General features: G+C 41.7%; 1 protein-coding gene across 1 annotated transcript in view; it reads left to right on the forward strand.

Annotated features, from left to right (window-relative positions):
• Window positions 1-12275, forward strand: part of TAF3 (TATA-box binding protein associated factor 3) — a 105349-nt gene extending 93074 nt beyond the window's left edge. Inside the window, exons 4-6 of the mRNA XM_027899658.1 lie at window positions 5017-5272; window positions 9217-9323; window positions 10103-12275. Of these exons, the coding sequence (XP_027755459.1) occupies window positions 5017-5272; window positions 9217-9323; window positions 10103-10217 (478 nt within the window). The 3' untranslated portion in view covers window positions 10218-12275. The remainder of the gene's footprint in view (window positions 1-5016; window positions 5273-9216; window positions 9324-10102) is intronic.
• Window positions 12276-12484: the final 209 nt, after the last annotated feature.

A 12484-nucleotide genomic window follows, 5' to 3' on the forward strand; every position in this document is an offset into this window, starting at 1 on the left:
ATAGCTACACCACTTTCTAGCACCAAGGAATTTATATCAAGAAGGGAATATCAAAACTGATAGATAATATGATTTGATTAATAATCCAAGTGAATTGCACTAGTTTTAATTACATCAGGGGAGTTGTTGGTGTCATTTTCCTACTTACAAAGGCCCCTTTAGCTCCTGCTCCATGCTTAAAAATGGGTCATGAGTTCGGAAAAGAATTAGGACTTTTCAAATATTATTTTTTTTTTCCCTTTGGGCAGAGAAACAGCTTCCCTGGAGCTCTGCTTCTGAGAAACAAAGATGACTGTGATTTTTTTTACTAGACCTTTTGCAGTACTGATCCAGCATTTTTTTGGAGCTCATCACCCGTAGCAATCATTCAGCCCTGTGGCTCATATCCTATTTTTTGAAAAGCCATTTCCTTTCGGTGCACATGTATTTTCCCAGTGTCTCTATGAAGCAGCCAGTGGGGCTTTCAGCCATAAGGATCAGAGCGGAATCAAATAAATTACTTCCAAAGATAGGAAACCATTTCACACCTTGGAGCTTCATTTTGCTCCAGATGTAGCATGTTACGGCTCATGCCACTTAGAGCCAATTATAAACCAACTAACCTGTCGTGACACTTCAGATCTTGGTAGAATTTGCACTTTTCCTGCAAGCAGACACTTGGTTTTCATCCTGTTTGGGTTCAGATATGTGGCTGTAAATGGGGTGACTGCCCTGGAGTGATGATTAAAACGCATTTTCATTCTCTCTGCTGTTATGAGTAGAGTTATTAGGTTAAACTCTTGAAACAAAAAAAAAAAACTTCACTGAAATTTGCTTTTTGTCCTTCTCTTCAATATAGTGTTGGGCACAATTTTAAACCATTAGATAAGCACTGATTCGTTACTCTTGATGGTGGTGAGGCACTGTCCAGGGAAGCTGTGAATGTCCCATCTCTGGATGTGTTCAAGGCCAGGTTGGATGGGGTTTTGAGCAACCTGGTCTAGTGGAAGGTGTTGGAAGGGGGGTTGGAATGATATGGTCTTTAAGGTCCCTTCCAACCCAAACCATTCTATGATTCTGTGATCTGGCTCTTCAGCTGAGGCCTGAGGATATTTCACACCTGTTGTGTGTCACCTTGGGCTTGGCCCAGCTCAGCCTTGATGTAGTTGAGCCGAACTGGCAATGAAAGATCATTAAGTTCTCATATTGGGTTGAAGTGCTGTTTGCACTGGAGCAGATTGGGAGGAATTAAAATATCCTAAAAATGCCGTTGTCAGGAAGCTTCACGCTCTGCCCTTTAACAAAGGGGTTATAAAAAAACAACACGGAAAAATAGTATTCTTCATTGTAATCACAGTATTTGAGGATTTTTCTGTCTTTCTGTCCTTCTACTTTAAATTTCACGTGCCTTAGGCTTTTCCCTTTTTTTTTTATGTTTAGATATGTTTTCTTGGCTACTACTGGGCACTCTGTGACAAATCAATACGTGCATTCAGTGATCAATACGCTGAGGTTCTGTGAGCAGCACAGTTCCTGCTGGCATTTAAAAAGAAATCCAAAGTGAATTTAGGTTGGACACAACCAGATACAGACAACAATTAATGTAAACCAGTGTTTGCATTAATTCTGGGTTGATTTTTTTTTTCAAAGGGGGTGGTAACCTTTAGTTATGGTTTATGGAGGTTCTTATTACCACATGTATTCCAAAGGTTTCCTCACACCCCTTTATTCCAGAGGAACTATTTTGATTCAAAACCAACTTTTAAATGACTTTTTATCTCTCAATGTAGAATGTGTTTGTGCTGCATAGCCAGGCAAGCAGCCTGCAGAGAAGTGCTGTTCTTGTCTCAGGACTCTTGAGTGTGTCGTTGTTGGTTGATGTTCATTTGTGTTTGATTTCTACAAAAAATACTCACCCAGCCTCAATGTTAGAGTTTTTGGGTTGGTGTGGGGAAGGAGGTGAAAGTTTGTTCCTACATAGCATTGTACATGCAGACCTAGTGATGATTTTGGAAGCTTATGAAAACACATTTGGGAAAGAAGGCAACCACAAATGTATGGTGATGTCCCAAGGTAGAGTTTAAATCCTGCTAGGGTTTAAACTCTCTAGGATGTACCCAGCTAACAGGAGAAAGAGTTTAAATCCTAGCAGGGGTTTAAACTGGTTTTAGGTACCAGGAGGATCGTAGTGAGTGCCGCCTACTTGCACTGTGCTCCGTGCCTCAATTTTCCCGTCTGTAAAACGCAGCTCATAAATCTTGCCATCATTTACATAGTGTTTTGATATCAGGTTTCTCTCCAAGTCTGAAGTAACATTAATTATTAGTCGTGGGACTGCTATTTCCCTTTGATTTCTCCCCACCTCCATATTGCCGTGTGTGCAGCCCCTTCTCCAGGACAGGCTAAACCACCCTCGCTGAGATTACTCCATCTCCTCTAATGGTGTAGCACAAAACCATTCATTTCTCCACTCTGGAGTCTGAAGTCTCTGAACTTCATTAGCCCAAGGGAGTGGTAGGCCCAAGCGTGCTCCGAAATGCCGATCTCCTGTTTTGATAAATGAGCTCTAAAATCAAGATAAACAAGCTGCCCTATATACTGAACATGTCCTAATTGCACACTCCAAGCAAACCAGCCAATCAGTGACTGTGTGTCGCTCGCTAATGAATATTTGTAGTTTTGGAAGATTTCATGTGGTATTCCTTGCAGCTTCTGCAGTTATTAGCAGAGTGGCTTCGAAGACCCTGTGCAGGGAGAAGAACCTGGCTTTGGATCAAGAAACTCTGCAATTTAATTTCATATGTTAGCTGGGCATGGTCAGTCTTATTCAAATTGTATTAGCTAATACTTCTCTCAAACTGTTTACACTGTGTGCAAAGTTGTGTTTAAAATCCTATTAGCTAATACATTTCTTAGTCTAGACTTGGGGAGGGTTGACTCCCTGAAGAACTCATAGCAGGACTTTGTTTACTTGCAGGAGGTAGAAGAGGGAGGCGGGGAAAGAAGGGGTAATGATGTTTGAAACCGTCCAAATGACTTTTGCTGTGCCAGTATTTTGCTTTCCTCACTTTTATTATTGCTGAGAGTTTGTTTACTGAGAGGTGGCTCTCAAGCCACGAGGGTGACTTTGCAAACCATGGGAGTATTGGCACCAGCCAAGGTCTTGGGCTTTCACATGGGGAGCCAGGGCTCTCTGTGGGAGCAGTGGAAGGAGGAAGGCACAGAAGAGGCATCTGAGTTGGGGAGGCCAGTCTGGCAGGAGCCCAAGGAGCCACACACTGAGACTTTCACTGAAGCAGAAACACATTGTGAGCCAAAGAGAAAACTTTCTTGGTAGGAGATAACAGTGGGGTTTTGGATGTACCCCACTAACAGGAGAAAGAGCCTGGTTCTGAGGCATAGGTTGCTCCCAGGATGGCCTGATAGTAGGACTTCCTTCCTTCTGCATAAATTAGGAGTCCTGCACTTTGACTCACGGTCTAGCACCTTACTGGCACATATAAAGAGCCTGAGCTCCCACATTAGGTACCTGAAGCAATCACTGGGACATCAAGGGGTGTGAATGTCTTCGGTGTTGCTGATAGAAAATCATTTAATGCCTTTTAGATTCCTCTCCACTCTTAAGTTTCTAAACTTCCTTGAGTTTGGTTTTCTTCCCCTGATCACTCCTAGTAGTCTTGGAAGGTGCTTGTGATGCTGCAGCTGGAGGTTAGGCAGGAATACCAAACCTACTGCTCTGTTTCCTTTTCCCTATGTCTGTTTTTACTACAACTTGCCATAGTTCTGATTTTGTAGTGCAAATGGCATATCTTGGGAGAAAAAGCACCGTTTTGTCAGCCAAGCATTAAATACTGTATAATTCCAAGCCTTTCTCAAATGATGGCTTGGATTATTGACTTAAAATGCAGGCAGTGTCTCCACTTGTAGTTGGTGTTGTGATACTGACTTAGGAGTACCATAAGAGAGTAGCAATAAACCCTAAAGTTGAATGTAAAATTCCCATTGATGGTGGAGCTGGACATTCTTGGTCCTCAGGAGTTGTTGCCATTTGATTTTCGTCATGGTTTTTCTCCATTTTTTGCTTCCTTAGGCAATCCTTCTCTCTGGAATGCCTAACCTTTCTTTAAAACACCCTCTTCATACAGTCCCATCACAAATCAATTGCACTCCCACAGTTACCATTCAAATATAAATAAATTAGTTAAATGATTTACCAAAATGTGGTAAAACAAATAGACCTAGCCTGTGTTTTGTTTGAGTTTTTTTTTTTTTTATTATTATTATTCTGTTTTATAAAACATCCTTCTCTTTATGCCTCTAACCTAGAGCCTTATAGTAAGAGCTTTTCCTGGCTTGCCTGTTAAATTGCATGCACATCAGTAACACTGTGTATCAACAGTCATTAATAAACGTTGGGTCCTCTATGTATCCCCCTTCCTGGGCAAGATTATTCTATACTGTGTATTTACTAGAGCTACATCCTGTCTACTTCAGCTACTCAAGTAAGTAGCAATATTTTATCTGCTGAGTATATAGTGTGCGTCATTTATTTGTCCTGACTAGATCCACTGCTGATTTCATAAACATTTGGGGAAAGAAATACCAAACTAGCAAATATTTGCAGAACCCCCTAATGCAGGATCTTAAGAGGATGATATCGTCTCTCAGTTTGAAGATTAAAATCAGTGCTGTTCACAGCTGATTAACTTTCCTTTCTAATATTTCCCACAGACTGGGCTAATGTAATAAAACTTAACGAAACAAGGTTTAGTAAAGCCACAGAGAATACTTATACAACAGCGAGGCACAGAGTGGTTCGGGCTGTCCTGGCATTCACTTGGCCATGGCTCTGTGCTTTGTACTGTAAATGGATGGGTGTAGCGATGACAGCAGTCCTTGAGTTGGGTTGAAACAGCCTCTTTGGTGACTCCAAAGTGATGTGAGTTAGCTGCACTATATTTCCTCTCTGTCTAGTCAGTGATGGATCGTTGCTTTCTCTCCCACCGACTCTAATGATCCTAATTTTTGGTCCCACAGAGTCATCAGCAAAGTGGTTCCGGCTCCAGAGGCCAAACCTTCCACTCCCGTGACCCGGCCCAAAACGCCTCCGCCTGTGCCGTCACCGGTGCCAGCTCCGGTTCACGTGACCCCTCCTCCAGCTCCAGCTCCTCCTCCTCCACAGGCCACCATCTCTCCAGTGCTGATCCCGCCGCCCTCTCCCGCCGTGTCGGCGGCTGGAGGCTCCAAAGCTCCGGTTCGGAGCGTGGTGACCGAGACCGTCAGTAACTACGTGGTAGGTAACACCCACTGCCGTGCTCTGTCCCAGGGACATCCATCTCTGGAATTGCTGAGCTCCTGGGTGACCCATCATCTCAAGCTCATGGTTCCTCAACTTGTGATGTTGCTCTCTGTTAAGCTGTTTATCCAGCCCTTTTTTCCATGGAAATGTTTTGAGGGGTTAATAGCTTAACTAAAACACCACAGTTTGGACTGACTTTTTAATTTGTTCCCAGTTCCATATTTAAGTTTCTTCTAACAAGTCCACTTATATCCCACTTGGTATTTTCTGCTAACTGAGCTAGAGAACTTATTTTTGGATGAGGAGGTTTTTTATAGATGCTTTCAAAAGTGCTGAATTGAAACCTCAAATGTCAAACTCACCATAGATTTTGCTGTCAGTCAGGTAAAGTACAAAGCCCTCATACAACATCAAGAATTTGACTTAGCCCTCATTTGAAATGTGTAGAGTCCACTAATCTCTTTCCTGGTTTCCTCAACATACAGAAATTGCAAACGTTTGTGCATCTCAGAAGTCTGTAGATAGTTCATTAGTCTACACTTCATTAGTGTGTTTGGCACACGCTCTGAACTTGTCCTCAGTCTGGTGGCCTTCTTCATTCTTTTGGAAAAGTCTCCCATTTAACGTGGTGTAGGGACTACATTCCCGAAAAGAATGTGGATATACCTCTGGGTAGTACTAGGATTGCTGTGCTGCTGAGAGTTTCTGCTTTAGATGGAAGGTAAATTGAAATCCTGAGCATTCCTGATCCTGGAAGAGCAGCAGTAACCATTCACAACTGTAGCAGTGTCACCCTCCCTGTCCTGGCTGAATTCCAGCTTGATTTGTGACACCTTGCTTAGCTGCAGTGGGTAGCAGTTTAAAAATCTCGCCATTTCAAACACCTAAAACTTGTTTTTATTATAGTTGTCTGGGCTTTAATTGCAACTTACAGATGATTTTTTTTTTTTATTCCTGTTTTTATAACAATTCCTAGTGTAAATCTACTCTGCTGGAAAAGGTCCTTTTGCCTGCTGGACTTAAACTGCTGTATCATGTTGCTGGTCTCTATTTAAACAGCTACTCCATTTCACTCCTGAGTTAGTTACAGCACTGGACAATGTCACATAGGCTGTGCATATCTTCAGGGTGCATCCTCACCTTTGGTATCACAGGTGTAAACCCAGTGTTACTCCTAAATATTACAGTAGTGTGCAGAAGCTTGGAAATTTACTCTAAAAGAGAAACATTTCCTAAATACTTCACTACATCCCATTTTCTTCAGTAAGCATGAAAAGAAATAATTTAAGAGATTATGTTAGTTTAAAGAAGGAAAACCTAGAACTTTACCTGGGTTCCTCTGGTGGTAACACTCTTAGCACCTTATGGAGAATTCAGAGGACATGGAGGCTCCACGTTATTTCTTTCTGTTTGTAGAATCATGGAATCACAGAATGGTTTGAGTTGGAAGGGACCTTAAAGATCATCCAGTTCTAACCCACCTGCCATGGGCAGGGACACCTTCCACTATCCCAGGTTGCTCAGAACTCTAACCAGCCTGGCCTTGAACAATTCCAGGGATGGAAAATCCACAGCGTCTCTAGGTAACCTGTGCCAGTGCCTCACCACCCTTAAAAGTAAAGATTTTTTTTCCTAATATTTGATCTAAACCTACTCTCCTTCAACTTAAGGCCCCTTGTCCTGTCTCTATATGCCCTTGTGGAAAAAAAATGTTTTAAAACATTATAGTTGAAACCAAGGCTTTACTGCATTAGGATCTCATGATGTGCCCAGGCACAGACACACCTGATGTGAGACATGTTTTAGGTCAAAATGCTGAGGGAGAGGTTGGAGAAGAAGAAAATAATTAATAACTATTAGCCTCCTGTATGAAGGAACCCAGGACAGAATGCTGACATGGTTTTCCCCAGGTCACACGGGAAAACTCTTTGTAGAGATAAGAGTGGGACCAGTGTCACAAAAGTGCACAACTCCCTTCTGCAGGGGAGGACGGGAGAGTGATTTTATAGTTTAAAAAAAAAAAAAAAAAGGAAATGCTGTGGGATCTCTGTGTAGGATCAGTACATGTGCTCTGCTCATGAACTCTCAGGGGTTTGTACTGACATAGCCTTCAGCAATCCCATGTTGTCCCTCCTTCCACGACCCTTGGCTCATTAAGGAACGAGAAGTTATGCAATATTTTTGATATCCTCATTCAGTAGCCCAAGTTTTTGTTTAACAAACAGTCAGAGGTTTTGGTGATTATAGGCCACTCTGCCCCTCTCCATCCCCTTGAGACAGGTGTCCTGCAGGGGAAAAAAATGCTGAAAAAAACTTAAGTTTGGAAAATTAGGGTGTCTGTTTCCTAATGGGGCAACATCAAACAGCTCTGCCTACACCTGGCATGGCCAGTGGTTGAAACAGGCAGCACCAGAAATGGGGTGCCCATGCCTGGGGGATGATGAGGGTGCAGCCAGGTTGTTCAAGCAGGTTGTAAAAGGGCTGTAACCCACAGACCAACATCCCACAGCACTCCTTCTCTGCAGCACCATGCCACAGCATCCCCTCTCTCCCCAGCGGAGTTATCCCGCTAAAATACCTCCAGATCTCTTCACACCGAGCCCAGACACTTCACCTGAGGAGCAGATGCTTCTCTACCAACTTAAAATGACTTTGCAGATGTGAGATTAGATGGTAGATAGGAATGATTATTGCAATCAGTCAGCTCGGAAATCGAGTTCGTTTTATGACGTTGCTTACTCCGTATCGCTGCTGGGATGGGGATTGTTTCCTGCTTAGTATTCCTGGGCCTTGTATTTTCGAGTTTTAAACCACAAAAACATTCAGGGCTTTAAGAGGAGTCAGGGAAGAGTGATGTGTTGGTTGCAGCTCTGGCACATTCCTATTGATTTTTCAGGAAGTGGTGTAAGATGTACAGACCACCGTGTAGTGGCTTTTTTTTTTTTTTTTTTTTTTACTAAGAACATTTGGGGCTTTTCATCTGCTACTTTTTAATATCACTTTTATAAGCTGTGCAGATAGCAAAAAGTTATTGCCTGAGATATGTGTAAATGCACAAAAGCTGAGAACAAAACAGTTTCTGTTTTTGAGATGCAGCGATAATGTGCAAATCTTCATAAAGGAACGATGGAGTCAGGGTAATACCCCAGACATTTTGTACTTTGTGTTGTTAATTGCACTCCTTTAGGTGGATTTTGTGACATTTTGCGTGTATGTTTTTACCAAAGGGCTGTTCAAGAAACCACTGGAAGTTTAAAAATACAAACAGTGGGGTCTAGCTGGATATAAACATTAAAAAAATGCATAAAGCTCCGAATATGATAAACCCTGTGAGCAACTGCCTCGCGCTGTAAATGATCTGCCTTTCTTGTTTCATTTACCCTTTAGTAAATTGTACTGTGACATAAATGTCATAAGGGGAATGGAAAGTTACTCAGTAACAACTTTTTTTATATCCTGATCTTATCAGCTCGTTGGAGTTGAAGACTTTGGCTAATAAGTAATGCAGCAATATATACACACGGCGCTGTATATTTTACATGCATATAAGGCTGTTATCTTACGCAGGAGGCTGCCGTGGCTCCTGCTTGCCATTAGCAGGGTCGAATTTTGAAAGTATAGACAGAGAAGGAATTGTGTCCTTAAGCCCTGGCTGCCATGTGTGAATGCCCATGCTTAGACCGGGTGGTGTAACTGGCTTTACTGGTTTACGGGACGACACAGAAAAATACATGATTTTTGTCGTCATGTGCAGTGCAGGAAAATCAATTACGACGTAACGCCGAGCTCTCATGATCAGAGAACTCATAAATAGCAGCGCTGGCTGCTGAATGGCTTAGTCAGATAAGCAAGAAACCTTTTATTTTGTTATTTTTGATGTCAATTTTCCTGCCTGCTTAGCCCTGAAAACCAGCTAACTTTGCTTTTCTTTGCACCAGATCCGAGACGAGTGGGGTAACAAGATCTGGATCTGTCCTGGCTGTAACAAGCCAGATGATGGCAGTCCAATGATAGGTTGTGATGACTGCGATGATTGGTTTCACTGGTAAGTTCCTCTCATCCATCCTACTCTGCCAGTCCCTGGCAGATTGGGGCTATATTATTAAAAAACCTTCTTTTTTTTTTTTTTTTTTTTTAATAGTTCGTGACGTTGGGAATATTTAAATAGCTTTACTGTGTCCAATTTAATAATCTGGGAGATATTTTTATCTCTGTTGCTCTGAAATTTGAAAAAGCAGATTTTAAGCTGTGAAGGAGAGTTACTTTTTAATTAATGGGCATTGGTGATAACAGTTGTTTTTGAAACTGCTGGGAAATATTGCTGATTCTGGTAATTTTGTGAGAACTACAGGATTATGAGCACAGTGTATACAGATAGACAGTTCAAATTATGAAGCATTGTATGAACAGTAATATAAATGTCAGCTCTTATAAAAGGCTTGGGGGAATTAATCACTTTTTAGGCGTTTTTTTTTTTAAAAAAACTACATAAAATCATAAGGTTTTTTGCAGATGTGTTAAAGAAGCATTTGAAATTATTTTAAATATAGTCTATTACACCTGAAAGTGCACTCATATTTTCTATTAAAATAACGTTTTGTATCTGAGCATCCTTTGGATTTTTTTTGTTGTTGTTGTTGTTTCAAAGCAAGAGTTTTTAGGTTTCTGTTAGATCATTACATTCATTAAGAGAATGATAATTTAACTGCTACATTTAATTTGAAGGCAGGCCTCCCACTGAAAAGTTGTATTTTTGGGGGAGGGGGGGAAGGAACAGAAGTAACGTTACTCCACCAAGGTGATAAAATATTTCCCTGCCCACAGGACTTGCGTCGGGCTGACTGCCGCACCCCCAGAAGAGATGCCGTGGTTCTGCTCCATGTGTGCCAGCAAAAGGAAGGATAAAAAACACAAGAAGAGGAAGCACAGGGCGCACTGAGGGCACCACAGCGGACTGAAGTCGTGCGGTCACCGCGGCACCTCCTGCCCTGCCTGGGCTGCGGGAGGGATCCATCCTGCTCGTGCCCCCCCTCCGTCACCGGCTGCTGGGGTCGCGTCTCTGGGGCGAATCCGGGGCGAGGAGATGCCCTCGCCCAGGGGCTGTTGGGTTCCACGAACCCTCCGAGCCCAGGGGATTGGATTTTGGCACGTTCTCATGCTGTCGTTTCCCTTCCCAAGGGGAATTTTGCACGGAGCGCTGTGAAGGCCTGGGTGGTTCCTGGTGCCGCTCCTGCTCCTGTGACTCGGCACCAACGCGGATGAATGTTGTAAATACAGATATCTGTCCTATTCCTTCTCGATTTGTTATTAAGCCCACTTGAACCTTTGCAGGAAGGTGCTGAGAGGAGGAGAAAATATAAATTGCAGTAAGTTGTAAACTGAGACAACCTTCTGGAATGATTTCTGTAGTCTGGATACAGTTCAGCCTCGACTCCTGCTGAGCCAGATAATCATAATGTGGAAATAAAAAGTGGCTGGTAAATATTTTTGTGACGAGAATATATGAAGCTTTTTTCCTTGATTTTTAGTACTAACATGAAATAAACATGTTCAAGCTTTTGTGATATATCTTCTATTTTTAAAAAAAAAAAAAAAGTTTCTATTGTGTCGATTTTTTTTCTTCCATGTGAATATCTTTTGGTGGACCTGTAATATATAATATACTTTGATTTTTGGTTGGGTTTTTTTGTTTGGTTGGGTTTTTTTTTTGGTTTTTTTTCTTAGTCTTTGTCAGCGTACGGCTTGTACATTTCATTGGTGTGTAAAAACACTTCTCCCATTAAAAGATTTTCACACGTGTAAATACCTGATATTTATAAAGTAATTTTTTTTTTTTAATTATTTTGTAGGGCTTGAGGATTTTTCTTGTCGTTTGCCCCGAGAATACAAACCTAGCAGCTACTAAAAGCCCGTGTGACAGAGGCCCTGTCCTCATGGCTGTGAGGGATTGGCAAGCCCTGCCCCAGCAGTGCGTGCACGAGGAGACGGCCAGCACCGTAATTAGGCCTCGATTCAGATACTTAAACATGTGGTAACTTCTTAAGAAGTGAGTAATCCTATTGCCTTCAAGGAGCCTGTTCCCACACTTGGTTATACATGTGCTTAAATGCCTTCTGAATTGGGAGCTTAGGCCAGGGGGGCTCTGCACTTCTGGTGGCAGCTACGGCGTGTTAATCTGTAGCTGGAATGGAGATTTTTTTCCCTTTTTTTCTCCTTTTTTTTTTTTTTTTTTTTTTTTTTTTTAAATAAATAGTAGTGAGTTTGCCAAAAGACTGGGGATCGTGTTTAGGTGGAGGAGGTGCAGATGTGTTCCTCTGCTCTGTGTATCCCCCTTGGAAAGACCAATGAATTGAATACAAGTCGCATTCTCCTTTGAAAATACGGGGGGGAAATTGCAGAGGGAAAAAAAAATTAAAAGCCAGTATTAGATATTGTAGTGCAATGGATCTCAGAGCTAAATAGGAATAAATCTTGAAAAAAAAATTTAGGCCTTTTATTTTCCAATCTAATTTTAGATTTCTTTGCTTAATTTGGGGATATTTCTACTTTAAGCCATGCAGTGGGAACATCTGATGTTGGAGAATATGGCCTTTTAACCTGTTGTGCAGACATTAAGAGTTATTTTTTAAATGCATCCAAATTGATATTAATGAGAATGAATTAGTCATGTTTATAAAAGTACCAGTCCAGTTAAGGAAATGAAGCTTTGCTGATAGAACTGTTAAATTGCAAATCAGTGGAGATGTGGATGAAATTGGTTTATTAAAAGTGCACTGTTACCTGCTTTGTTCGATGCCACCTCATTTATATTCCGTCCCTGCTAATTACCAGTCAAGAAAGTTCTTGGGTTTGATTTTTTATTTTATTTTATTTTGAATTGTTGGCTGTTGCAAACCTGATTTCTTGTTTTTTTTCCACATGTAATTGTGCAGACATACAAAATACACCGTCTTTGGTTATTTCTGGTTGCAATAAAAAAAGAATTAGCTTTTGGTAAGTTGTTTATCCATTTCCTCCTGCTCTCCATGAATCAGAACTGCTCACATTTAGTCAACTGAATCACTCAGGATGCCACGGGAGGGCCGAACTTGGCCATCTGGACAAGCTGTTTCTGTGCATGCTCAGCCTTGCTGCCACTGGGCTGGTTTCTTACCCTGGGTTTTATGATTTTATAAATGACCCCTGTGGCAATAAAACCAAAGCATC

The sequence above is a fragment of the Empidonax traillii genome, unplaced genomic scaffold, assembly GCF_003031625.1.
Source record: "Empidonax traillii isolate 1590-97213 ecotype Southwest subspecies unplaced genomic scaffold, ASM303162v1 scaffold681:size344372, whole genome shotgun sequence".
In the NCBI taxonomy this organism is placed as follows: domain Eukaryota; kingdom Metazoa; phylum Chordata; class Aves; order Passeriformes; family Tyrannidae; genus Empidonax; species Empidonax traillii.